The following is a 25,884-nucleotide window of genomic DNA, read 5'->3' on the forward strand; positions in this document are numbered from 1 at the left end:
CCTCAAAATATCTCACTCAACCTCTGACACATGCTTTTTCTGCAGCTTTTTTTCATCCAGGGTTTCTTCATTCCTAGACTTTACAATTTGTTTATAAAAAGTCATAAATGACAGATCAACGAAATTGTGCCATAGTTTGGGTGGCAGATTTGGGGGGGGTGTGCATAGAAAAGTGGAAAACCAGAACGGGGACAAGTGAGAATAGGTAACTGTTAGCGCAACAGCAGTTTCGCTGTAAGTGCTTGCCAGTTTTCAGAGACTTCTTCCAAACAAATGAAAAGAAAACAAACTCTGAAAACTGAAAGGCATAAGGGGTATAATTAGCCCTTCCCTTTCCCTGCCTCCTGGTCCCCTCACGGTGCGGCAGGCACTCAGCAGCGTGCCATTTGCACCATCTCAAGGATAGCCCAGGTATTGCAGTTGCAAACGTTAAGTGCTTTCCCATTAATTCCTGTGGGCAGTATCTTAAAAACATTTTGTCGAATTAGGTTTGTTGCCTTCAGCTGTATTAAAAGATTCATCGTTCTTTTAGTGAAAACAGCACTATCTAACGCGCCTTCTCGCCGCCGTGCGAGGTCCCCTCCTGTACTCTTCTTTCCAAAATAAACAGCTTTGGTCGCGTTAATCCCCGCTTAGCTGCGGACAGGATCAAACCCCCCACAAGTTAGTGTCCTTGCGCATCGTAGTCATTCACAGCCTTCCCCGTTTCGTCCCGTTCTGCAGGGTTTGCAAGGACAGACACCATCGTGGCTCACTCACTAAGCCCTTACGCCGGTCGAAGCACGGTGGGTTAGTGCGTGAGTACCCCTCTGCGGGTGAGAGCCCCTGCGGTGGATGGCAGGCTGCTTCTTTCCTGGGAGGTGGGAGGACGGATGGTTCGAGGAATCTGCGCCTTCCCTTTCCTACAGATTTCCAGCTCACCGCTGCTGGGAGGCTGGAATGGATTTTCCAAACTCACTTCTTCTACCCTTTCACGAGAAATAAATTCTATCTACTTTGGGCTTTGGCTCCCTCTGCTCTTTACATAGTTGTATGGTTTGGTTTTTTATGTTTTAAGGGCATCATGACCTTTGAGGATTTTCTCTGTCTTAGTCTCTACTTAGAGTAGGTTCTTTTAACAAGTTCTGAAACACTACTGCACACCATTCATCTTGGTCAACGCTTGCAGTTAAATTGCTTTCATCCGCTCACCTCAGTGGCACCCAGTCAGTATTTAGTTATTTTTGTAGGGCATACAAAGCTGTATATTAAGAACACAAAACCTCCTTTCATGACTTATCCTGGCCTTTTTGTTCAGTTGATTTTTTTTTTCATTAATGTCTTCTGCAGCAGCATGGGGGTTTTTTTTTAATTTCTTGCCAAACAGTCTGGAGCCTTTGGGGCATAATATAAATAACAGACTTGAGATTTCAGGCAGACCCCTCAACTTCATAACATTTATTTACCCCGTATGTGAAAACCTTTTGGGTCCTGTATAGAGTCAGTTCCAGAATTTCATGAAATTTTCTATGCATTGGTGGGCAAAATCCTAATGATTTAGGGAAAGTATGAAAAAAAAACAAAGGGAAGAAAATGGACTTTACGCAAAGCGTAACTTCAAACACTTCCACAGTTCTCCACAGATCAAGCAGCTGTAGATCCCAGTGACTGTCACCAGCACAAGAATGAGAAGCATCAATCAAATTACCTAATGACCGTAGTGCCAGCTGTACTAAGAAGAGATTAATAATAATGCTGCAAGCATGTCTCGGATTCACTGCTAGTAAGAGGATAGGAGCAATCTTCCAAATAACACAAACCAATCAAATCCTAAATATTTATTTGTTCCCATCTTTCACTTAGTTAGGAACCAGACTGCATTAGGAGCTATTACGATTGGCTTTGGGACAAAGGAAATTCTGATTGTCCTTCCCTACTATTTTCTAAGCTGACTGTGCTGGGACGTACATCTGGGAGTTAGATGGGCTTTGGAGAGGTTTTGCTATTTATTTCCACTACAACTGTTTGGAGAGTGCATTCGGGTGGAGAAATTGATTCCGAAAACCTAATAAATGCCACCACACATAACCTCTCCTCCTGCCCCTTGCTTTTCCTAGCTAGCAGCAGTTATTATTTTCTGACTTTTGATTGAATCTGAGATACCTTTATAACATTTTCTGTCAATATTTTCCACCTGTCAGAGGAACCGTCTTTGAATTATCACATGAAAACTACATCGTTTCGTTGACAGACTGGAAAAGGAAACTGGGTTAGCTGGCTGCTTCCTCAAGAGTCCAAAAGTCTTTTTAAGGATTTGCAAAGGATGAAAACTGAAGAAAGAAGCAGCACTGAAACACAGAGGGGATTAATTGGGTTTGGTTGTTTTGTTCTAATCTAAACATCTTTTTATCAGTTGGATGTTAATTTTTTGTGGTAATCTGAGTTTACAGTTGATAAGGCATAGAGCTTGCTTTGCTGAGAGGCTAAACCTGCAGCAAGCTAGGCTTATTCCCACAGTATTTCCATTCCATCAGTTGGAAAGAATTTAAATTTTTTATCATCCCTGAACCGTTTCCTGCGAACTGGCAGGAGCAAAGTAGCCTGTTCCTCATTTACACGCTCCCCTTCGACCCTGCGGAGAGGTGCTGGGCCAAGTCTGCTAATTCAGTGTCGCCGCTGGGCTGCACTCGGGCTTCCACGCACCTGAGAAGAGACCGAGTTTCTTGTGGATCCAGCTGTGCCTCGTACTAAGCAGGACTCCGAGAACTTCCTCCTCCTCTGCACGGAGCATATGGCCTCTCGATCATCTGCCTCAGTTCTTAATCCCCCACGTGAGGGCTGCTGATCACATCAGTGATTTTTCCTTTAGGACGAAAGGGCAGAGCAATCCAGTAAACATCACATCAACAGGAGCTGTCGATGGGAAATCATTTTACACATACTGGTTTTATTCACATTTCAAACCCCTGTTTAAAAACAAGCCCACTTGCCTGGAAGACGTGACAGTCTGTTTTATGGATAACAATGGCAGCTACTTGGCAAGAGCGCGCAGATGTTGATTCCTACCAAAGGCACAGAACTGGTTTTCACGGACGGGTATCACACAGGCAGCAACACAGAATATCCTAATATTGTGCCAGCCTTGAATTAGAGAGTGTCATTAGCACGACCCTTAGAACTTCTTTGTTCAACTGGAGTCCCCAAAGTAGAAGAAATATAGATCTCTCTTTGACGTATGTATTTCCCCTCCTCTTCCCCATTCCTTCTTACGAAGAACTTATAAAATTGCTGGGCATAAAGGCAAAACTGTTTCTGCCAGATCGGCTTCATTTCCTATAACACATTTTAGCCATGTGGGTTTTCTGTGCTTATTTGAAGGAAAGGAAAAAAACATACTATTGTATAAGCTGTACAGGGAAATATCTGGGCAACAGCTGCAGAGATAAGCACACGTTGGACAATACTTTTAAACACTCAAATTAAAAAAACTGGCTTGGAGACTGTTTTTAATTTGTCAGACTCAATCCTCATCAGCGCTGCCATGGGCAGCAAAAATGTTAGTTAAACTCCAGAGAAAAAGTTAACTCTGTTTGGCTGCTATCCCCCTCGCATAGATAGCTTAAAGGAAATAGAAGAACCAGTGTAATGTCATAACCAGAAAGATTTTGGAAGACTAAAATACTGACCTTTTGGAAGGAAAAAAGCCCCCAAAACACCACATGCATTAGTCATAATCAAAATATTGTGCATAATACAGCTTCCCAAGAGATTTGGCTTTGTTTCAGAGCCACCAGGGTTCAGCATCAAGGACAAGACTGTTTACTCGCAAGTAACACAGTGTGAGGTAGAGGTTGTGCATCACAGGCCCGTAAAGCCAAAAGGGACCTCAAGAGATCATCTGGTCCATCCCTTTGCCAAAAGGAAGGATCAACTCTACCAGTGCCGTTTCTGACGCGTTCTTCTGTAACCTGTTCCTAAATATCTCTAACAACGGAGGCATCACACATCCTCAGGCACTCTGTTCCAGCTCTTCACCATTTTTACCACCAGAAAACTTTCCCTAATCTCACTAAATCTTGCTGCAGTCAAAGCTCATGACTTTTTGATCAATTTATCATGAGCAGTGGGAACAAAATTCCCTTCTGTAAAGCATCCGTTTATGAATGAAAGGAATGTGGTGGCTCCCCTTTTCTGACTAAACACCATGTTTCTTTCAGCCTTTTACCCGTCGCAACTTCAAGTCCCCTGGTCATTCTAACCCCTCCTCTCTACACTCATTTTGGTTTGTAGAACCCTAAACTAGACGCTGCACTCCAGCGCGCTCCCCAGCAGCCTTGAGCAGAGCGTGAATCGGGAACGGTGGCAGATTTGACAACAACCTGACAGATGTACTTGACAAGTCAACTACTCAACATGGCCCTGATAATTAAAAGGTATGCCCAAACTTCCACAGGGATAACTGCGCCTGATGCACGCTTCTGCCAGCCAACACTGCAGAAAGCACAAAAGGTCATCTACCTGTCTCAAGACACAGAAGATCTGAGCGTTGAACTTGGAGTCTTCTAGATTAGGAAAAACCTACTGCAGAGGAATGCAGCCTTACGGTACCGGTCATGACCATTGCTGCTAGAACAGGCAGGCTGAGAGCAACAGCCACTTGCTCCTGTACCCTCACGGGCCTTGAGATGCCAGAAAGCCTTTTGGACAAGCCCAGGATAATATAAGCTGAATTTCACTAGAAGGGAAGCAAATTATAGCATCACCACACTGCCAAGATACATCCTCTACCTCTCCAGAACAGCTTTGCTACCTTTGCAGAAAATACTGCAAGAGGCAGAGTCTCTCAAAACACATCATTTGAGGACAGTAACAATAACCTGCTGCTGTTCCACACCCAGCTCTTATCTAACCAGCACTCCTGCCCACTTCAGGAAGCATTAGTCACAGCAGGTTGAATCACCTTGGGTGACTCCTAGATAAACCCTAATCTGGATTTAGTTCAGCAGGCAACACGCAGGCTTGATTCACCTTGGCATTTTAAATGTATGAACATACATATACACATATTTGTAGAACTAGCATGAGACACTTTCATAATAACTTAATAACTTTCTAGCCCTGTAGTCCAAGGGGAAGAGTCAGACCAAACTGTAGAATGCCACGGCCATACCAAACATCCATTGGCTTTCTTTTCCTTTGTTCTTGACTTAAGCACCATCTGCCTGCTACCCATTGCAGCTGCCAGTTGTGTTTCAGCGTGGTTCTCTATCCTCACTTACCCTTATTTGCCTGTGACCCAAGCCAGTACAGAACAGGAACGCTGTCAGCGTGCACACAGAGGCCGCCGGCCATTTGGGCACCATTTAAATGGAAGGATTAGTACCGTGCTCGTCGCCAAACCACGAGTGCCTGTAGCGCATGAGATGCTATGTTTGTGTTTATCTTTGTTCAGTCAGAGGAGCATCTTTACTACAGAGAACACAAAGCAGCATGTTTTCCTGATATGTTCATGTTCTGGCCCACTTAGATTTGTTTTTAAAAGTCATTAATCTCTTTCCATTTCATTAGTTACACGAGGCTCATTTAAAAAAGAAAAACAGATGTACAGTCACTTTAGAAAGTGTTTATTCAAAAGCTTCATAGCACCATCTTGTTTTTTAAAACATCCAAATAAAATGCAGCAATTAAAACATTGGTTTTTCTGTTGAGCATGACACTAACTCCACCTGTGAACATATTCATGTTTGTTCTTGCTAATATAACTGAAAAATAGCGCTCCTGTGCACACAGACATAGCACTGGGCCTTGATACGGGTTGTCCAGTCTAGCTCAGTAATGGAAGAATAAAAACAATGAAACTGGAAACCTCAAGCTCAAGGAAACCGTTCCCCCCCTCCCCAAATACTGCTGGAAGAGAAGATTTTCCTAAAGGTAAAATTTAGCAGTTTCAATCTTCCAAGACTTCCAACAAATCTAAAACCATAAATCTATGAAATATGTTGGACATTCTTTTAGGGTACAAGTCAGACCATGGATGGTTAATTTGTAAGTATTTGATGTATTTGTTCTAACAATCACCTAGCTGTTAATTCTAAAGGGCCTTTTTTGGCCATCTTTTCTAGGGAAAACACTGGTCAAAGTAATTCTATTGAGTTACTATGCTGATTTTTATTAAAAATTTAAGGTAAAATCAAACTGCCATTGATTAGCATAATACAATACATTTTCATTTTTTTTTTTTCCTTTTCCCTTTTTAGTTTTGCAGAGTAGCCTGTCTGAGAGCTTTATTCAGCCAAGTCATTAAAGCGCTATTTCCCAAATATCCTTAACTTATATTTCAATAATATGGACCATGCTGAGTGCTTGGTCACATTATCATTTGGCTATGGCTTCCAACCACGGGAATTCTCTATTGCATCTACTTCTGGTTGACCGTTAAGAGGCAAATATTCTGTAGTTCACTTGGCTAAAGCCCCCATAGGGTCCCAAGCTGGCAAAACAATTGGTTCCTGCTGCATCACTGCCAGGACATCTTCTGGTACGTGCTTCTTATCCACCACAACTTCGTACACGTACTCAGAAAACCAGTCGTCCGTCATGATCAGGTAACCTGGGGATGAAAACAGCGCGTTACAACCGAGAACCATTCCCAATACAGTGAAGCAGCCACACGTCCGGGTTTCACCTATGAATGATACATTACAAATGGGACTTTATCCTACTTGGCATCTCTCAAGACAAAGGAAAAAAATAAAAGTAACATATAGGCTAGCCGAATGTACTTTGTGTGCACTGAAAGACCAAGCAAGAAGCCTGTGAGGAAAAACATTAATCATTTATGCTTCCTCTGTTAAAATAGGCATTGAAAAATGCTCAAGTGAATTACAATGCCTTAAAAAAACCCCCACCTTAGTATTTAAGGCAGGATGTAAAGTTATCTGAATATCTGGCTTTAGGAGTTTTCAGGGTTTTGGTAAGAAAAGGGCAGTTTTCCAGGCAAATATCCAAACCATCTTTTGCTTAAGAAAACTTTGCTGCTTTAGGTCTTGCAGTAAGGGAAGGAGGCCATCTGCTTTCCTCAAAAACAAAGCCGTCTAAATCATACTTTGGCTGAACTAAACCTTAATTTTCTCCCTTAATATAATTCTTACTGAGAATTTTGGTGAACAGCCTTTGAACTGGAAGACAAAAGGTCACACAGTAGCACAGGTTTTAGCAGAAAGCTACCACTGGAAATAAGCCATTCGAGGTGAACTGAAAATAAGAGTGGCTGGGAGAAAGACAGCGTTTAGAAGACAGATGAGAAGGCTTTATGTAATAAAGTTCCTCCTGTCCTTATACAGTATCATCACACAATCAAATGAAACAAGAAAATGTGCAAAGAATATGGACAATAAATGCATCTATCTACACCATCTTGTTTCTAAAGCAAGAGATCAGATAATTCCCATAAATTAAAAACCCTATCAACTGTAACCTAAGCTAGAAGCCATTTTGGAAACACTGCCAAAGGCAGCTGCCTTGATTATTCTCTCTTCAGGATATGAGTTCTTGGGACACACAAAAACCTCTCACTCCCAAGAGCCAACAAGTAATTGCACCCTGAGAGGATAATGAACTCTGCTGCTGACATCCTGTATCTCGAAGCTTGACAGTGCTGATTAGGATCGCGGTGTCTGAACAAGAAGGAAACGTCAAGCAGAACTTCAGAACATGCAAATAAGTAAGGTCGCTCTCTGAGAATGCCTGTGCCCGGTGTCACAGTGAAAGCCATTACCAATTTCTTCATTAAAAGGAGGCACATACTTCAGACGCAGCAATACATACACCTAAGAGCCTGCCTAAGGCAACCCTGAGCTCTGCACTCCACACAGGTAACGGGCTGGAGCAGAACTGAAAAGTTTAATGCATTTCTGGGCAGGGCACACAATGCAGTTTTACCTCAGGCGATTAATCAATGGCTTCTCCTCAAACCATTTGTATGTTAAGGCCAGAACACGGAAGAGAACTTGGAACAGCATCTTGTAACAGAGCATAGCACCTGACCACGACAGCGTACTCCTCTGCTTATGAGGCTGGTCCACATCTCTAACTCACCCAAAGGAAAACCTAAACATGCAGCGTTTTAAAACTGACCAGCCGCTGGCCAGGGCGAGCCCAGGCGAGGATGAGCAGCCAGCGAGTTATTGCATAACCTGGGATTTGAGCACATGAAAATAAAGCGCTTGCGAAGTTCCCAAAGGGCCTCATGCAAGGCACTTTGTGCTTCTGCCTTAACTCCTCCACAGGGGGGAGGAATCCAAGCCATTCTGTCACAGCGTACTCACGGGATGTATATACACGCACGGATGAAGACACTAAGCATCTACAGTTAAATCTTAAAATGTCTTCATGCAGAAGAAGTATTTTACAGTCAGTACAAGAGATTAAAGAAGTCAAAAGGGAGCTGACTTCTAGCTGGAGACATACCACGAGAAAGTTTTTTTTAAGCCAAAACAAGCAGAGGGACCCCTATCAAATGGATGTGATAGTGTGGTTTAGTGTTCCCCTCTTGCTTGCCTTTTTTTTAAAAAAAGCTATCCGATGGGATAAGCCGGGTTCAAAGTTAGGTAATAATGTACTGTGCCTCCAAAACAAAAGAGTAAGCAGAATAAACTTGCCTGTATGGCTGTCAAAGTGCCAGTAAAACACAGAAAGGAAATATTTGACTGGGAAGTGACTTTTTTACCTCAAAAAAAAAGAGCAATGTTTGTCAGCAGCTGTGTTCATTCCTTGAGGAAAAACAGACAGGATTCCAAGAAACACTTTTACAACAGATATGAATGTAATTACTAAATATTTAGGAGAGGCAACGCTAGGCTGTTCCCAGGGCTTCCCTTTCTCCAGGACAAGCGCTACCACAAGAATCCAGTCCTACCCACTCCACAGTGTGAGCGTATAAATAACTTCACCCCACGATACCCCAACCAAGAGTCAGTGTCTTTCCAGTCCTGCACCGTGCAAGTCTGGGGAAACAGGTGTTACCTGGCACCTCAGACCGTACTCAGAGCAAAGCAAGAGGGACCCCTTGTGAAAAACCACTTCCATTCCTGACCAACCATAAGTCATTTGTTTGTTTTTTAATGACTCAAAGCCTGGTCTCTGGTGTTTTGTTGCAGACTACCCTTTATCATCCTGTCTAAGAAATTATGGAGTTGGGGCTTACTTGTATCCCCCACACCCAACTGGGCCCTCAACTGGGGTGTGCCAAGTTTAACATCATTCTTGGCTGCCTCTTTACTGATGTGGATTCTGGGTCGCTGCGCGGGGCTTATCCAAGCACAGCTTCCTAATTCCTTAACAAGGCAGATAAGATAAAAAAATAAGTCACCGCCAGAGTCAGTGACACAGCAAGAGAGCTAGGACAGACTGCGAATCCTCACCCTCCTACACCAGCTAGCACTGGATGTTGAAGAATGAAAAAGCAGGGCAGGAGGGAGGGGAGGAAACCCTGTTAAATTACCTCTTCTAATGTTTGAGAATGAGCTCTGAAGGCTACGTCCAACTGCCTGTAGCTCAACAGCGGGTTTTTTGGTCATTTAGGAATTCTCCTCCCTGAAAAATGTAGTCTAAAATAGAGTCAGGCTTATCAAGTTCTGATGGGATTTTCTGTCAAGGCACTCTTCCAGGCAATTCCCCAACAAAACCAAAATAGAGACCGTGAGTGAGACTTTCCAGAGACTGTGGTCTCTACCAGAACAGAGCAGATCAGTGACACTGACTCACCCAGAGAAGTTCACACAGATGGCACACCTACTATACATGCATACAAGGTACAGGCAGGGTTTATTCAAGTCACTCTGAGGTCCTATTATATTTCAAAGGAACAATTAGCTCCTCTTCAATAGCTCTAGAAGAACTTACTCTTGAAAAGTGAATCTGTGTTTGGAAAAGTAGTAACATCTAAGGAGAACAAACTGTTACTGCAAACCACGTAGCAAGTTAAGCTTACAAAGCTGGCAAACAAGTTCAGTAATACTCAAAGACTAGCTAACTGGGTTAATTTCGTGTTACTCCTGACTTCAAGACTGAGGCACCACACTTCTTCCATTTCTAGTTGCTGTAGGGGTTTGGTTTTTGATTTTGGGTTACACGCTCAAAAGCCAAAAATGCGTGCAGCTCTCCCCACGCATCGATCGCGGCCTCCGCGGCTCCCTCAGCAGCCGCCGACGCCCCAGCCCAGCGGCACCAGCACAGAGCTGCCGCTCTTCAGTCACAGCTCAACAGGTACAACTTTCACTGCCAGTGTCAGGTTTCAGCCTCCTGCACTGTGGTTTGGGAGCAACAGCCAATATCCTGAACTCGAGCCTGGTCTTTCTGCAGATCTAACAAAGAAGGATTCTGAACCTTGGCCAAGGAGCATATATGGCTAGTGCAATCACGGCTGCTGACAGACGCCTATTAACTTCAGAGCGTTTGGAGTACTAACCAAAGTCCACGCTGAGCGGTTGGTTGTAAAGCACGCTGAGTAAGGCACTTCCTTCCTGGAGGCATTCCTCCAGTAGCATCTAACTTCACAAGTATCTGGAGTGTCTCAAAACAAAGTGTTCTGATAAGAGCACAACTAACCAGGCATTGTTATACGTTATAGTCTCTATTACACATAAAGGCACGTAACAAAATAGTTATTAGTTTTTATTTGGAGACAAGAAAAGTTTTGATGTTATTTTTGTATTGATTTGGCTTCTTTACTTAATCCCACATTCCAAAGTACATTTTACTACTGTCACCCTGATGAGCCTTGAAGGCCGAACGTCACCTCGGTTTCACCGTTTGGTCAAAACTAATGATTTTCATTGGAATACTTTGCTGTGAATGTATACGGCTAACTCAGAACAGACTACTGTAAGAGCATGGGGCCAGAACAAATCAAGCCACTGTTCCAAAAATACTCTATGTTTTAGTTAGCTGTTCATGTATAAGATATCAAAAGCTTATTCATAAGGCCACATCCTAAAACAGAGTTTTCCAGAAATAGTCTATTCCCAGAGGAAACCCCAGGCATCCTGGGAAACTTCAGCCATACCAAATCTTGTGAGCACAACATTTGGGATTAATCTGCAACAGAAAAATGTGGTCAGCAATGACTACTGCCTTGTGCCCTGGGACACACTGCAGCCGGCTTGGCATGCTTGCCAGTGAGTTATCATGGCACGGCTGAGTCCGCATCCGGCCCGTCTCAGATAGGGGATGACAAAAATCACGGAGACCTCGCTCCACTCCGGTTGTTTAGGAAAAGCTGACTGCAGGCCTTGGCAGGGCAAGTAGAAACGCTCCACGCCATGAGCCCCGCTCACCCAGGGCCAGGGGAGGTCAGAGCTGGCAGGGAAGCACTCTCATCATTCCCAGGCTGAAGAGACTCAGAGCATCTCCTAAACCACCGCTCAGCTGGGACTCCCCGTTGTGCCCACACTGCCAGCCCGTGTGCCAGGCCAGGCGGGCGCATCCACCCCGCCACAGCCCTCCGGCGCTCACAAACCCTCTCTACCGGAACAATAGCGCAGGCCGAGACAGTCGTCAACAGGAAAGCAAGTTCATGCAGAAAACCTGGCATGGGCTGAACTGCATGTAACTGGATTTCGTTGTTGCTAGTGCTTGTCACAGCAGGGGAACACTGCAAGGATGCCGCAGGTCAGGTTTTCAGCACAGCTTTAGAAAGGCAACCAGAATTCTATTTTTTTTTCCCCTGCTCCACAGACTGCTTTTGGAGCTCGAAGAGTTTACATTGCAGCTGTCCACAGCACAAGCTGGAGCCAGCCATACCCTCGTCTCCTCATCTACAAAGCCAGCAAGTAAAAGCTTGCAGTGATTGATAAACAGTGCTTTAGAAGAATATAAACCACTTGGGTTTCACACACGACTCAAGAAGATGATTTAAGTAATATCAGTGACAGCCAGCATGAAGTCCCCAGAACAAGACAGCTGTAGTGTACTGTTTTAGGTTCAGCTCTGTTACCAAAAGCTTTAGTACGTTTAGAAGTACTGCAATGAAGTCTTTATTTCTCCTTTCATACCAGGAGGAGAAAGCATTTTATACAGTGCAGTTCTTGGAAGTGATGCTATCTTATTTGATGCAGCAAAGCATTTCTTATCTGTCGTCCCTTTATTAAAAGATCGGTTTATGTGCCCACTGGAATTCTTGGTATTTCAGAGAAGCACTACCATATTTTCAGGACAATACTACCAGATTTTTCAGACTTGTGTTCTGCAGCAAAGGATTATGAGCAACAAAATAACAGAGGTTCAGCTCTCCCCTTCACACACTTGTCCAGCTCCCACAGCTGCTGCTTTCTTTTTTTGACAGGGATAATAGCTGGCAATTTACTTGTGACCAGCAGCAAACCAGTATACAATGCTTAGGAAAATAAGCAGCTTTACAGCAAGGAACTAACCAAGCTTAAAAAAGTTATTTTCTCAAAGTTTAAATACTTCATTTATGAACTCAATCTGAAGTCTACCGGTATCTTCCCATTACCTTCCATACACAAATTAACCAGTCTGGTTGTTGGACTGTCAAAAGCCGTAGTGGAAGGACAAGACATGCCCCGTATCACTGAGCTACACTCCGCGTTCCACTCCCAGCCTCCACAGGGGCTCCTCTCAGCTTTGTCCTCCTGCCTTTGGCACAAAGATGCCCTGCCTGTCAAGAAGCATCAGCTTCTATCGCTTACGGCCATCTCCCAAAAAATGCATTTCCCTCTACAGCTGAACCTGCAACCACAGTGTCAGTTTATCCAGTGACATTTCCTGCTTCTCCATTCAATGTTTACATTTGATTACTTAGATGTAAATCACACTTAAGCGAAGAGAGTTTGTCGTCCAGGAGTACAGTGCCATAACTCTGATCTGTGTTCGCAGGCTTGTTTCATGCACGCCCTGGTGAAGGGCACACGACACCCCCCTTTCCCCCTTCCACCTCCTTATTCCCAAACATTAAGTGCAGCTTTCTGTGCCCGTTACTATAAATTACTTTACCTTTATTACCACGGTCTTCGCCCCAGGAGTTTTCCACTCTCCATTTTTCAAATCCCTCTTCTTGCCCATCCTGTGACAAAACAAGTCGATGGCTATTCAGTAGTGAAGGACCACGTCAGTTTACAGCAGCCAGCCCTTCCAAGTCTAAATCCAGCACCAAACCTGAGCTCCGCTCCCAGAAGTCTACAAGCACTAGCAAGTTTTAGACAATGGTTTCTTGCTAATGGTTGGAGAAATGTAGTTTTTAAAAATATTTGTCTATCTGCTAACATGAACTATGAGGAAACGTGGTCAGGAAGACAGCCAGCAATAAATATTTATTTTAACTGGAAAACTTACATTGAACTAAATTCAAGTTTGGACTCGACTGACAATTTAAGCATCCTTCCCCATCACCTGTCAGGACACTGGGCCCTTCTGAAACACAGAAGGCACAGCTTGCTTGAACGAGGCGTCAGAGGAAAGGAGCAAGGGCAATGAAGCAACCGTAGCGGTGTGTAGCAGTACTGCTAAGAGCAAGTGCAAACACGTGAAGAATCTAGCTGAAGGACACAGGCCCAGCTCTGGTGCTCTGAAAGATATACAGGGCTTCTAAGGAGCACGAAGCACATTTGGTTTCACGTTCAGAAGCACGCCGTGCCCTAGCCTGCACCGTGTGTGTCTGAAGTCTGGTTCAAATCTACCAAGTACATCAAAGCTGTGAAAAAACCAGCTTCATAGGCTTGTGCCACAAGGGAACTGTTGCTTCCTTCAAGCAGCCTCTCCTGAGGAACCAGCAGGTCCCCTGAGGAACCAAAGAACAGTTATTCTTCTGCTACTACTTTTTTTTTTAAATGCAAAATACCTGGAAAACACCCTACAAATCCATTTTTTAATATCAAAAGGAATCTTGTTGTATAGGTTCTATTCTTGCTTAATATATAGGACAGTCCTTAAAATGAGATACTCCAGAGCTACCAGCCGGAGGACAGGTCAACTCTTGATGCTATTGGACAGAAACTGGGATAAACACATTTATGTACATTAAGTTTTTAAACCAAAAGGTGCATTTAATCCACATCAATTTTTAGTGTTGTAAAATCATAATAGGATTTTTTTTTAAAATCTTCAAAGCCTTTTTATGAAGTAGGTAATCCAAAGCATTACATTTTACAACCTAGTTTATCAAAGCTCCTTTAGATTAAGTTAAGGTTTAATGGAAGACAACATGTTCAAACACAAAATAGAAACAACTTAGTCCACTTTGAATAGGGACAAGCCTCTCAGTGCTGAACTTGTTTAGGGTAACTTCTTTTCAACTATTATTTTATTTTAGAGATACCGCCCATCACACACTGACCGTATGCACATCCTTTCCTTAAAGGAATCAGATCACACTTGATCACATTTTATGGAACTATAAATTTAGGCATCGAAAAGTGTGAATTTAAAAATACCAACCGTGGACTACAGCTGCCAGTGAAGTGCAGCCAGTAACTGGGTACAGTAAGTACCAATATACACACTTCACTTGTGGATAAATAGGCTTGGAACACTGGAAGAGTATCATGTTTAGTGTCTAACTGAAAAAAATGAAACTAAGACTATTTGTTCATGCAATCTGATACACACAGGAGTGTTAAGAGCTCAGATGCAACAGGAAAAGTTATGCTGAGTTGTAAAAAGTAACTCAAAAATTCTTCTGCCTCACAAGTCCCATGTCAAGTCCTCAAACTCCTGAGCTCAAGCAAACTCTGTTACGTGCCAGCTGTTATTTCTCAAGCCAAGGTCATGTTGGACAGGAAGAAATCACTTCAAAGAAACTTAATAATGACATCTTCTGGAAGTAAATGGAAAACACAAATATTGCAGATAACCCTGAGCTGTAAATTTTCACATGGTTTTTTTTTACTTCATATGCGCTTTGTTATGCTGCCAGGAACAGATTTAGTTGTGGATTCGTCTCAGCCTACTGTCTGCCACAGAGCTGTTTTGGACAACGTTTTCCTTCCCTAATTAAGAGGGGGTCAGAGGTCACATGCCAGTGAGTTGCAGGAGGTTAGGATTGTTGCTACATGCCTCCTACTGGCATTTTAACAGAATGCTGTAAAACAGATTGGACTAACCCATGGAATGGGGTAGGGTAGGAAATACTCGCTGTCATACCAGATTTCTTGCTCAGCAAGATACAGAGTCTTTATTTAAAAATCAGTTAATGTAAGTTGTGTGGATTCTTAAAAATAGCTTTCCTTTCCCTTTCTCCAATAAAAGGAAAGAAGCCCTTGCCTTGCCTAAAATTCTTCCTTCCTTGTTAAATATTTATAGTCCTGAACACTCAGTCACAAACAAACAACACGGGGAGCCTGGACAGCCTAGGCTTGTGCACCAGGGCGCTGTGGCACACGCGCTGAGCTCTAGCAGAACCGCTCACACACTGAACGAGCCCAGCACACAGAAACAAGCTGCCAGAGGATTTGAGTACCTCTGTGCAAGCGCCAGAGCTCCTGGAGGGAGACCCTACCTTCTCGGTGACGGCCGTCAGGACCATGGCATGGGTCATCATTGATTCCCCGAAGATTAATCGTTCTGCTTTGTTCATGTTCTTGACAGAGACACCAAACACCAGCTCATGATTATATCTATTAGGAAGAGAAGCGATATCTAAAAGGACGCAGAGAGGATTCTCCCTACTAAACCAGAGAAGCAGCCAGCTGCACTGTCCCAGGAGCCACCGCACAGGCATGTTAAGTTCAGCTATTTTTAGAATCAGAATAAATGTGAAAACTGATCCCTTTGGGAGTTTCCCTCACCAGATCATAGACAATCCACGTGAGTAAGACTAAGAATTGCTTGTAGTGTATCATCTAAAGATGCACTTAAGATTTTAGCTAACAAGTGAAAAAACCAAACATTTCTGCTACTGCTGAATTACTTAAACATTTTTTGGGGGGGTATATAACCCAAACTATGGGCAAATTAGTTTCATAAGCAGCCAAAGCACCGTTTACATCCTAGCCAAGTATCCCAAACGATATTCCGCTTTGATTTTCTACTTACATATTCATGTCATTGATTCCCAGCTTGCAATAGAAGTGCTTTGCAACGTCGCAGCCAAACCACACAGCCTACAAAGAGAAGGAAGAGTCGCGTTAGGCTGATTCCCAGCGAGTTTTATGTTACGAGAGTTGTACCATGGCATCCGTGAAGAGAAACCAAACAAACCTCGCCGTCCTTAATAGATGCCGCAGCTAATTTTTTCAAGACATCAATGGGCTGGTTGTTATAGAGTGTTTTCCTCCCTCCTACCATGTTGCCCAGGTACTCCACTGTATACAGCCTGTTGTACGGGTTCTGAGGTCGAGGGTCGTTCACCAGACAAATCTGCAAAAAACCAAGATGTCGTAGGTTAAGGTGTGACTTAACTGAAACCTTTGAGAAGTGAATCTGGATGGATTTCAGAGCATTGCTTCTGTCCCAGCTAGCTGCGGGTCCCATTAGCGAACAAGCCACTTGGCTGAAGTGCCAGGTTTTTTAAGGTTTTGTTTGTTTTAAGTTTGCCTCATAACTGTGGCATAGCAGCTTTGCACATTATTCCTGCTCTAATGGCCATCTTATGGCATTTTATGCCTGGTTAGATCCTTACATATTTTATCATTACAAAATGACAGGTTTTGGCTAATTGAATGGTAGAGCACAAACAGGAGAACAAGAACAATAACCACAGGGCTATCTCGGACTTGTGGGAGCAGTATCCATCCCACACGGCAGTTACGGGGAGGACAGTACCCTTGCAACAGCGGGAAATAAGTGGCCTAGCAGCAAGAAAAGAGGTCTTGGGAAGCTGCTGCCTTTCAACATCCCCAACCTTGTCCTCCATGTTGAAGTAAGGCTTCACATGCTCATTGTAGAACTGGAGCGGCGTCACGGGGCCATATTTGTGGTAGTTCTTCTCCTTATCCCGGAACTCCCAGCAGAAGGTCTCCGGAGGGTTGCCCAGGCAAGTACTCACTATTCTGAACACCTGCCCAAAGAAACAAACAGCTGTGAACTTGCTGAAACCTGCAGGTCTGCCTCTCCTACCTCAGCGATGCCACTGAGGAATGGACTTCACATGAGAACCAACTGGAGAAATGGGGTCTTAATGACCACCTTTGAAGAACATTAATAAATATACACATATGAATTATTTGCACTCAGCTCTGGAAACCTCAGTGTTTCAACAGTTCAAAATTCATCTGAAAAGCCACAGAAAACCAACAGCCTCTCACTCCATTCTTATACTCTATATTATCTGGCAAAAGAGAAGCTTAAGGTTGAACTTATAAATTCTAGGTTATCCTAGGAATGCAGCAGCCAAGAGCAAAAGCCAATACGCTGCCCAGTCTCATCTCAACATCTCATAAGTAATTCTGAAGCTCCTCCAACAACATACTTCTTGACTGTCAAACTGAGTCTAGAAAGGCCAGAAAGGCATTCAGCATCGCCTGTTCCACCACACTGAGACAATCCGGACCTTCTCACGTGCATACAGCACCAACATTTTAACCCGGTGGTTCTCCTGTACTAATCCCTTTTTTCCTGTAACATTCATTTGGATTTCAAAGACAGGCCTTTGCTTCTTTTCAAAAGCCTAGAATAATCTCTCTGTGTTAATACATTTAGCAACGTCTCAGTTTAGGGTTGAGCTGGCAGGTTATATAATTTAATTCAAGATCCCTGCCTGCTGACCATGACATCCTTTGCAGCTGGCAGCTTTCTATGGATTTTTTTTTTCTTAGCACAAAAATTTGACCTTCAAGTCATCAGCCTCCCTATACATCTCAATATGAAACTGCACTTAAGGATTACTACTGTGCTTTCTCACAGGGCTTATCATAAAACGTGCCAACACATAGGCAGTGTAACCAGATGACTTGCTTTGGGGAAATTTAGCAGGACCTGCAACAGGTACTCTGGGGACAGAATTCAGTCATATTTAAACAGGTTTGAATCTGGTTTACTTCAGCTGACACTGTTTCAGGTCTGTCCATCTCTTGAGCACAAGAAGTCTTTTCCTTGCAAGCAACCAACAGGTTATTTAAAATAAGAGAAGGGGGAGTAAAATCTCAGCTGCACCTTCTGCACTGGGATCCAACGCCTGTGGTTTGCACCGGCTCTCCCAGGCTGCGAGTCTTCACACTTCCCTCTCACTGACACTTCACAGGAGAGGAGACAATACCTTTCCCAAAGCTGACTTACTTTCGGGAGCTCGTTGAGGTGATTTATATAGAACCTACGGCTCCACACGAACCAGCTTTGTGCTAGCGGCAAAAGGAGCGCCACGTTCACGCTAAGTAATGCCACGCGCTGTGCACAAGATACAAATAAAGGTTCCTCCAAGCAACTTAAGAAAACAAGTGGAGAGATTAATTACAGGTTGAAATAAGGCTGTGGGCTTAATGTTTTTACAGGAAGAACTACACATTTATTTCTCAATAAATATGTAAGAACAAACATAAACCCCATAGCTACTACAAATATTTAGTTTTGCACAGACTGCACAAAAAGGTGGCATTTGCTGTGGACACACCCACACTCCCTCAGACAACCTCAAATGGTGAGAGATGAGGCTAAGAAAAAAACACCTAAAAGGAGCACAACGAGCAAGGGGCCTCCAGCCCGCGGAAGGAAAGTGATGGAGACAGAAGTTTCAAGCTAACAGAGGCAGCGGAGCCTGGGAATGGCCTCCCTCAGTTGTTTGGCCACCACACCCACCACAGGCCACCTCTTAGTATCTCACAAGCTTCCTCTATCAATAAATAAAATAAGGAGATTTAAAACTAAGAGGTGACATATCACTCTAGTGACAATTAGAGCCAAGATAAGGCAAAGATATAGCGACATGTGCTAAAAACAAAATGATTAAGGAGGGGAAAAGGACACTCCTGATAAGGAAGGGTCTACAAAGGACAACAGTAAAGGAAGAAAAATTCAACCACATGCACTGCACTGATTTCACCTTCTGACCTGCTGTGCACTGCTTTGATAAGAGGGATGTTTATACAGTTCTGGAGTGAATATTTAATCTTGTATTCCAGCCCCATTTTAGCTAGAGCGCTGCCTTCCAGCATGAGCAAACCAAGGTTTGCTATGCAAATAAAACTCCACAGAACAAAACCAAGTTCTGCTTTGCCATATACAGAAATAGATGCGATGCCACTTACATTATATATAAGCACATGACATAAGTGTGATCTCAAGCCTTTAAAAATAAGTGTTTTTAAAGTATACAAGACAGGGGCAATTGCACACTCCAACTAAAATGCTTCTTGAAAGAAAATCCACTTAAGCTGCAAACCACTATTACTGCTGCAAGAGGAAATACTGTGTTAACTTCAGAGAATTATGCACAACCATTTTACAGAAGGAACTGCAATCAGCTAACGAGCCTTTAATGCCTGTTCCAGGATCCCTTGGCAAGAGGCTCCAAAGAGACAGACATTTTGCAGTGAACTGTATGTCATTGCCCTAAATATGAACATCTCTAGGAAGCTTTTGATGTCTGCTGTAAAATCCTCTGACAGCTTTTGGATGCACATGCTGGATCTAACTTGTACTAATTCACCTTTACACTAAGTGCTGATCGGCATTTAGTTTTAGTTTCAATAGTATAACCCAAGGAACACAAATCAGTTTCCTTTTTTAATCTAACCTTAGATAAAAAGAAGCAACAGGTTTTTATGTGAAGTGCAAAGATGAATTTCCAGAAACCAGACCAACATATTACAAGGACCTTGAGGTGCTGGAGCGTGTCCAGAGAAGGGCAGCGGGGCTGGGGCAGGGTCTGGAGCACAAGTGTGCTGGGGGGCGCCTGGGGGAGCTGGGGGGGTTTAGCCTGGAGAAGAGGGGGCTGAGGGGAGCCCTTCTCGCTCTCTGCAGCTGCCTGAGAGGGGCTGGAGTGAGGGGGGGGGGTTGGCCTCCCAAGTAACTAGCAATAGGACAAGAGGAAACGGCCTCAAGCTGTGTCAGGGGAGGTTTAGGTTGGATATTAGGGAGAATGTCTTCACTGAACAGGTTGTCAAGCACTGGAAGAGGCTGCCCAGAGAGATGGTGGGGTCACCATCCCTGGGGGTGTTCAAAAAGCATGTAGACATGGCACTTGGGACATGGTTTAGGAGGCCTGGGTGTGTTGGGCTGATGGCTGGACTTGATGATCTCAGATTAGCGGGACCGCCTGAAGCTTTACAGAACTAGCCCAAGGTAGGTTCTGGACCACAGGGATGTTTCCTGGACTGCAGAAAGACTTAACACACAACCGAAACATTTGATTTCTTGAGTCACCTAAAGACAGACATTGAAGCCACTCAGACACTTTGTATGTTTGAGAAACAAGTGAAACTTTTTAAAAAATGCATGCACTTGGTCATGCTAAAGCAGCCTCAACTTTTAAAATTGCTTTTGGTTAAGAATCAAGTGTGAGGACCACTGAATACAAAGAGGGACACGTGCCACTGTCATATTCAGTGTAAAGAGGTGGAGGGCCAGCCACTACGCACACACTGCACACTACAGACTCGCTGATTGAGTTAATTCACAGCCAGAAACAGATGCTGCGACTCCTTCCTCTGCTGCCGCCAGGATCAGACCACAGCTGGATTCAGCCTTGTGTTCAGCTCACACCTTTTCCATACTGCAGAGAACTCCCTTTTGTTGTTCTTTTCTGCTCTCTTGTGGGGAGTTTCTGCAACAACACTCATGCAGTAAGATTTTACATTCAAAGCCATCAGAATGCAATAGTCAACCCGCCTCCTTCCTACTACTTCGCCCGATAGGCCACTCTTTTGACCTCTCAAGATACAAAATGGTGCTTTCCTACAGAAACAGGCAGATGCCTCTAAAATGTCATAGTTCTGGAACCTATGAATTCAAGATATTTGTCTGGAAGTATTAACTCAGAATGAGATAAGCAACAAGCCACTGAAAACACCTCATGTGAATACCTCCAAGCGCACTGCCATACAAAACGCCCTAGTTAAGCAAGCAAAAGGCTGATCCAACAGCTACAGAACAAGAGTAAGCAAGAAACCCCATCCATTCCAGCCTCATGCTCCAAGAAGATTCATGTCAGACAAGTATATTTACCTCTTCTATCATCGTGTCCATTGCAGCACAAATTTCTCCTTTAGTTGTTCCACTTTCCACCATGTTTCTTAACCTCAGGCAGTATTCTCTCATCTATTTAAAGAGAAACTTATTTTATTATAAGGGTATGAAAGGTGCCATCTAATGAGGTTTCAGGACTTCCTATCCAGTTGTTTCAAGCACCTATTTTACTCTCCATAACGCACTTTCAAAATGAAAATCCCTTTCAGGAGGCTTTGCTAGATATTGATTTTTTAAAACAAATCAAGATAATTGAATTATTTAAAAGATTACAAAAAATCCAAAGTTAGCAAATAGTTGCAACTCAATTACTATTTTCCAGGCATTGATTTGAAGCTTACAGTCATTAGATCTTCTTAAGGCTTGACTTCTCTTGGTTCTGTAAGTGATGCTGCAACATCCATATGCGTTGCCGCCTCTGTGACTCAGAACAGACTCTCTCCATACTGCAAAATTTTGCAATTCTAATGCATAATTGATCTCTTGGTTGATAAAAAGAACGGAGCATTTCCCCACCGTGTGCAGAACTGCGGTAAGAGCCACACGCACTTCCCATTACTGTCACCATCCGTAAGGCCAGGAGCAGTGAGCCGGGCTCCCACAAGACCAGCTGGTTTGCAACGATCAAGACTAGAATAACATTAACACTATTCCTTATGTCTAAGCTCATTCCAGCACATATTTTACATTATTAATGTGGATTTCAGCAGGCAATTCTCCCCAGGCACGTAGCATATGAACTGGGGGAAAAGCTTTATTGGCTTTTCATCTAGCTACCTAGGCTAGCCTCTTCCCCGGTGAACTCATTTCTGTAGTTCAGGGAGCACGCTTACACCTTCCTACAAAGCCGCACGCTTCTAAACTGAAAGCTGATTTTTAAGATTCAGTGTCCTGAAAACACTTTCTTTTTTTAATCTTTTCCATCAAATTTGGCAGTAATCTCTAGAAACCTTGGCAGACTCGTAGATGAAATACTGAGGGGGCAGAAAAAAGTCACATAGATGCCAAGTGGTAGTTTTGCAGAAACAGGCTTCATCAGCCACCCATCAAGAATTAACTTTTGGGGAATTTGAGGATTAGGAACAGTTGCTACTAAAACCACGCGAGGTATTTCCAAGCTACTGAAGCCTGGCAATGGCCGTCTTCCATAAACACACTTCCCTGCTCCATGTTTCAGGATTAACATCAGACTTTGAGACTTCAGGCTGCTTTTTTAATAAAAGCAAGTGAAGTTGCTAAGATGCACTTAATACTTTGGCCAATAAAGAGAAATGAAGGTGGTTAGGAACACCTGGAGCAGGGTCACTCCCATCCCCTCCCCTTCTTTAACTGTATCATTTAAATCAATTTTACCTTATGATTCAAGATCTCATTCATCCTTCTGGTAGCCTCTGTGGTATGAGACTCCGGGAAGTATTTCTTGGGGACAACACCATACTTTTCTAAAAGTAAGTAATAAAACTACGGGTTAACAACTGCCTCCTCCACACAGCAGATGCTGTGCTTCCGCTTACACCCACATAAAAGCTAAATGTAGTTGGGTTTTGTGCAGAGATTATAAGGGAAAGTCTCTTAAATAAGAGTTACAAATACTCAAAGTTTACATTTTAATTTGTGACTGAATCTTGACCTCTGATTGCATTCCACAGGGATCCCAAAGGGTGGAATCCCTGAAGGGCTCAGTGTCATTTAAAAGTTCTAAACTAATTATTGCTTAAGAGGCTCTTTTTACCAGGAGAAAAAAAAAATGATTACTTGAAAATTAGGCTCCTGAATATCTTCTAAATAACTGAGCCTCTTATGAATTATTCCCTGTATTTTATCTAAGATTGACTAACTTCCCAGTCTCCTTTCCTCCTCAACATTTATAAGACAGCAGCAGCAGCTCAGTTGCTTCCTGCATCATGGTACCAATCGAAGATCACACCGCACAAGGCTCCGGATGTGACCGCAGCATCCAAAGTCTTCTCTGCCCTGATTAAATATTTATAACAATTGGATGGGGGAAAAAGTAACCTCCAGGCTTCAAAGAAACAAATCCCTTTTGTGATTCTAAACTGGCATTATTGGCTTGTTGATTTACAAAGGCATCGCATTGTTTCCCAATACAAATGAAAGCAAATGAGAGTGTAATTCAGACCTGGAGAATTATCTCCTTAATTAGTGTAAGGAGGATCCCACTTAAACTGCATCTTTGTGAAACCAGCGTCACCACATTCCACATAATTTCCCTCTCACTGATCCTTACATAATCCTTCTCCAGGCTGCAACTCTGAGTCGTTTTGCTTCTGCCTTGCAGACACACCCAGGTCTAGCTGTGTTTTTTCCTTACTGTGTGCTCTAAAAATTGTATACATCGATATAAACAAATGGGGTAGGGTTGATGACTGACAGAAAAGGGGATTGAACTTTTTTACTACAGGGAAAGTCTGGGCTATCTAAGTACTTCTGCTGATCTCCTGAGCTTCTACCAGCAGCAGCAACATGCGAGAGTGAAGATCCCAGACAAGATCTAAGCCTAATATTTATAAGCTGGCATAAAAAAGGTCTTTGACTAAAAAGAGGTCGTGGCCAATGGCAGCGTGTTCCTTATCAAACGCCCAGGTCTCAAACTCAACCTCTTTTCCTATTTCACTCCAATGTGCAATTTCAGGGAGGGCTCCCAGTGACCAGTTCTCTCACCAATAATGTTAACCAGCATATCCCACTGTCCACCATCATTCGTGGGGTTAGAGAGCAGGAACTGTACCAGTCTTCCTTCCACAGGCTCTTTTTTCTGAGCTGTTTCCACAAAGGCATTTAAAAAGTAGTAACAACGTTCGACCTGGAACAGACACACGGGAAAAATAGAGATTTCAAGCACAATATTGTGCATTAGTTCATTCCTGAGCATTCAGTTCTTCAGAAGTCTTCACTAGATGAAGCTACCGTCTGCTCATCTAGTGAGGGTTTCATTTTCCCTCTAGCATTCCAGGGCTTATCCAATAAACTTATTTCTGTCACAGACCAAATATTTAGGAGTTAGCACAGAGCTTGAGGGTAAGGGGACAGGAAACAGAAAACAGACATTATGCAACAGAGCCTGGCCCAAATTAGTACTAGATTTTCTTGATTTCCCTTAGGGGAAAAAAAATCAGGCACACAGCTCGCAGATCAGTAGGTCACAAGCACGACTAAAAGCTCAGACAGTTACAGTCACATTTCCCCCGAGCCTCCCACAAGTAACTTTTGGACAGGACTCGAAAAAAGACTTCTACTATTCTAAAACATTAACATGTCGACAGCTAACTTCTCACACTGGAAGTCCCGCTTTGCTCAACCCACATTTAAAATACATATTTAAAGAACTTCTGAAGTGTCTTCTCGTGTACGTTTTCCACCTGGATCACTGAGACGGTCCAGCCTAAAAGAAATTCTGTCCCAATACTAATATCCGATGGCGTAAGGCGTCCCAGCACTGCCCGCGACCTGCCCGACTGTACCTTATCCCAGAAAAACAGATACGACTGGCTGAATTCAAACTCTTCAATGTTGTATTTCTTCATGAAAGGAAGACGCATTGCGTTGAGGCAGGAAAAGATCCAACATCTCCCTGAGAGATCAAAGGCAGAAGAATTAAACTGGCACGTTTAAGAGCTACGTAAGATTTTTAAACACAAGATTCGTGACACCGTTCCGCCGCGAGCCTTTGGCCCGCTGTTCTGGCCAGGGTCGTAAAATACCGAAAGGCTTATGAGAAGCTTGGAAGTCTCTTACTGCGAAGGCAGGTCTCTCAACTGGCTTCATCTTATGCTGGACGGAAGGGAACACGGGCAAACGCTGTTATTAACCCGAGAGGATGCTGCAGGGATGCAGCCTTGCCCAGAGCCCGGCACAAGGACGCCAGAGGCAGCCACCGCTCCGTTATTCCCCCCCCCAACGCCAGGGCCGCCGAGGGAGCGCCCCCCTCCCCACAGCGAGCACCGACCCCGCACCGGCGGCCCGGGAGCCCCTTACCGGAGTTCTTCTGGTTGGTGACGGGCTTGCCCTCGGCGGGCACGGCGTGCTGGAAGACCTGCACGGTGTCCTGCACCACCTGCCGCTGCAGGCACACCTCCAGCGGGTCGCTGCACGTCGCCACGTTCTGGGCCAGCAGGAACCGCGGCTCGGCCCGCAGCCGCCGGCTGAAGGCGGCGGCCTTCTCCGTGCTCAGCCCTGGGGGGGGGCACGGGGCAGCGTCACCGCCGGCCCCAGCACCCCCCACACCGGTAACGGCCCCCCGCTGCCCGGTAACGCTGTCTGTCGGTCCGTCCCCCCCCTCCGGGCCTTTCCCCTCCGCCCCCCACATGGGGGGGGGGGGCCCCCCTCCCCAGCCCGTTACCCCGGTAACGGCCGGGCCCCGCCCCTCACCGCGAGCGTTCATGGCACCGGTGGCGCGAGGTCCCGCGACGGAAAGCGCCGCTCAACGGCCGAGCCCACCGGCAGAGGCGGCTCTTATAGCCCCGGCACCGGAAGCAGGAAGAAGGGGGGCCTCACGCAGCGGGGCCGGCGGCGGACGGCGCGACGCGAGGGACAAGATTGCGGCGGTTGCGCGCGCCGTTGCGGCGGGGACCGGGAGCTCCGCCCCCCTCCTCTCCTTCCCCCCCACCTCCCGGCGTTCGAGAACGTTCGGTGGCGCCGCCTCAGGCAGCGCGTGGCGGCCCCGGTGGTCCCGGTCTGGTCCCAAGTGGCCCCGGTGGCCCTGAGTGGCCCCAGCCCAGCCCCGGTGGCCCCGGTCCCAGTGCTCCCGGT

General features: G+C 44.5%; 1 protein-coding gene across 1 annotated transcript; it reads right to left on the reverse strand.

The window, feature by feature from the left end:
• Nucleotides 1-5,582: 5,582 nt before the first annotated feature.
• Nucleotides 5,583-25,644, reverse strand: BLMH (bleomycin hydrolase). Its single transcript, XM_064467548.1, has 12 exons — nt 25,504-25,644; nt 25,111-25,308; nt 24,597-24,706; nt 23,797-23,938; nt 22,468-22,556; nt 21,094-21,186; nt 16,838-16,993; nt 16,195-16,353; nt 16,030-16,097; nt 15,494-15,611; nt 12,994-13,063; nt 5,583-6,589 (listed from the first exon to the last, which is right to left on the reverse strand). Exons 1-12 carry the CDS (start codon nt 25,514-25,516, stop codon nt 6,438-6,440), a joined length of 1,368 nt encoding a protein of 455 aa, XP_064323618.1. The 5' UTR covers nt 25,517-25,644; the 3' UTR covers nt 5,583-6,437.
• Between the last annotated feature and the right edge of the window lie 240 nt (nt 25,645-25,884).

The sequence above is a fragment of the Phalacrocorax carbo genome, chromosome 17, assembly GCF_963921805.1.
Source record: "Phalacrocorax carbo chromosome 17, bPhaCar2.1, whole genome shotgun sequence".
In the NCBI taxonomy this organism is placed as follows: domain Eukaryota; kingdom Metazoa; phylum Chordata; class Aves; order Suliformes; family Phalacrocoracidae; genus Phalacrocorax; species Phalacrocorax carbo.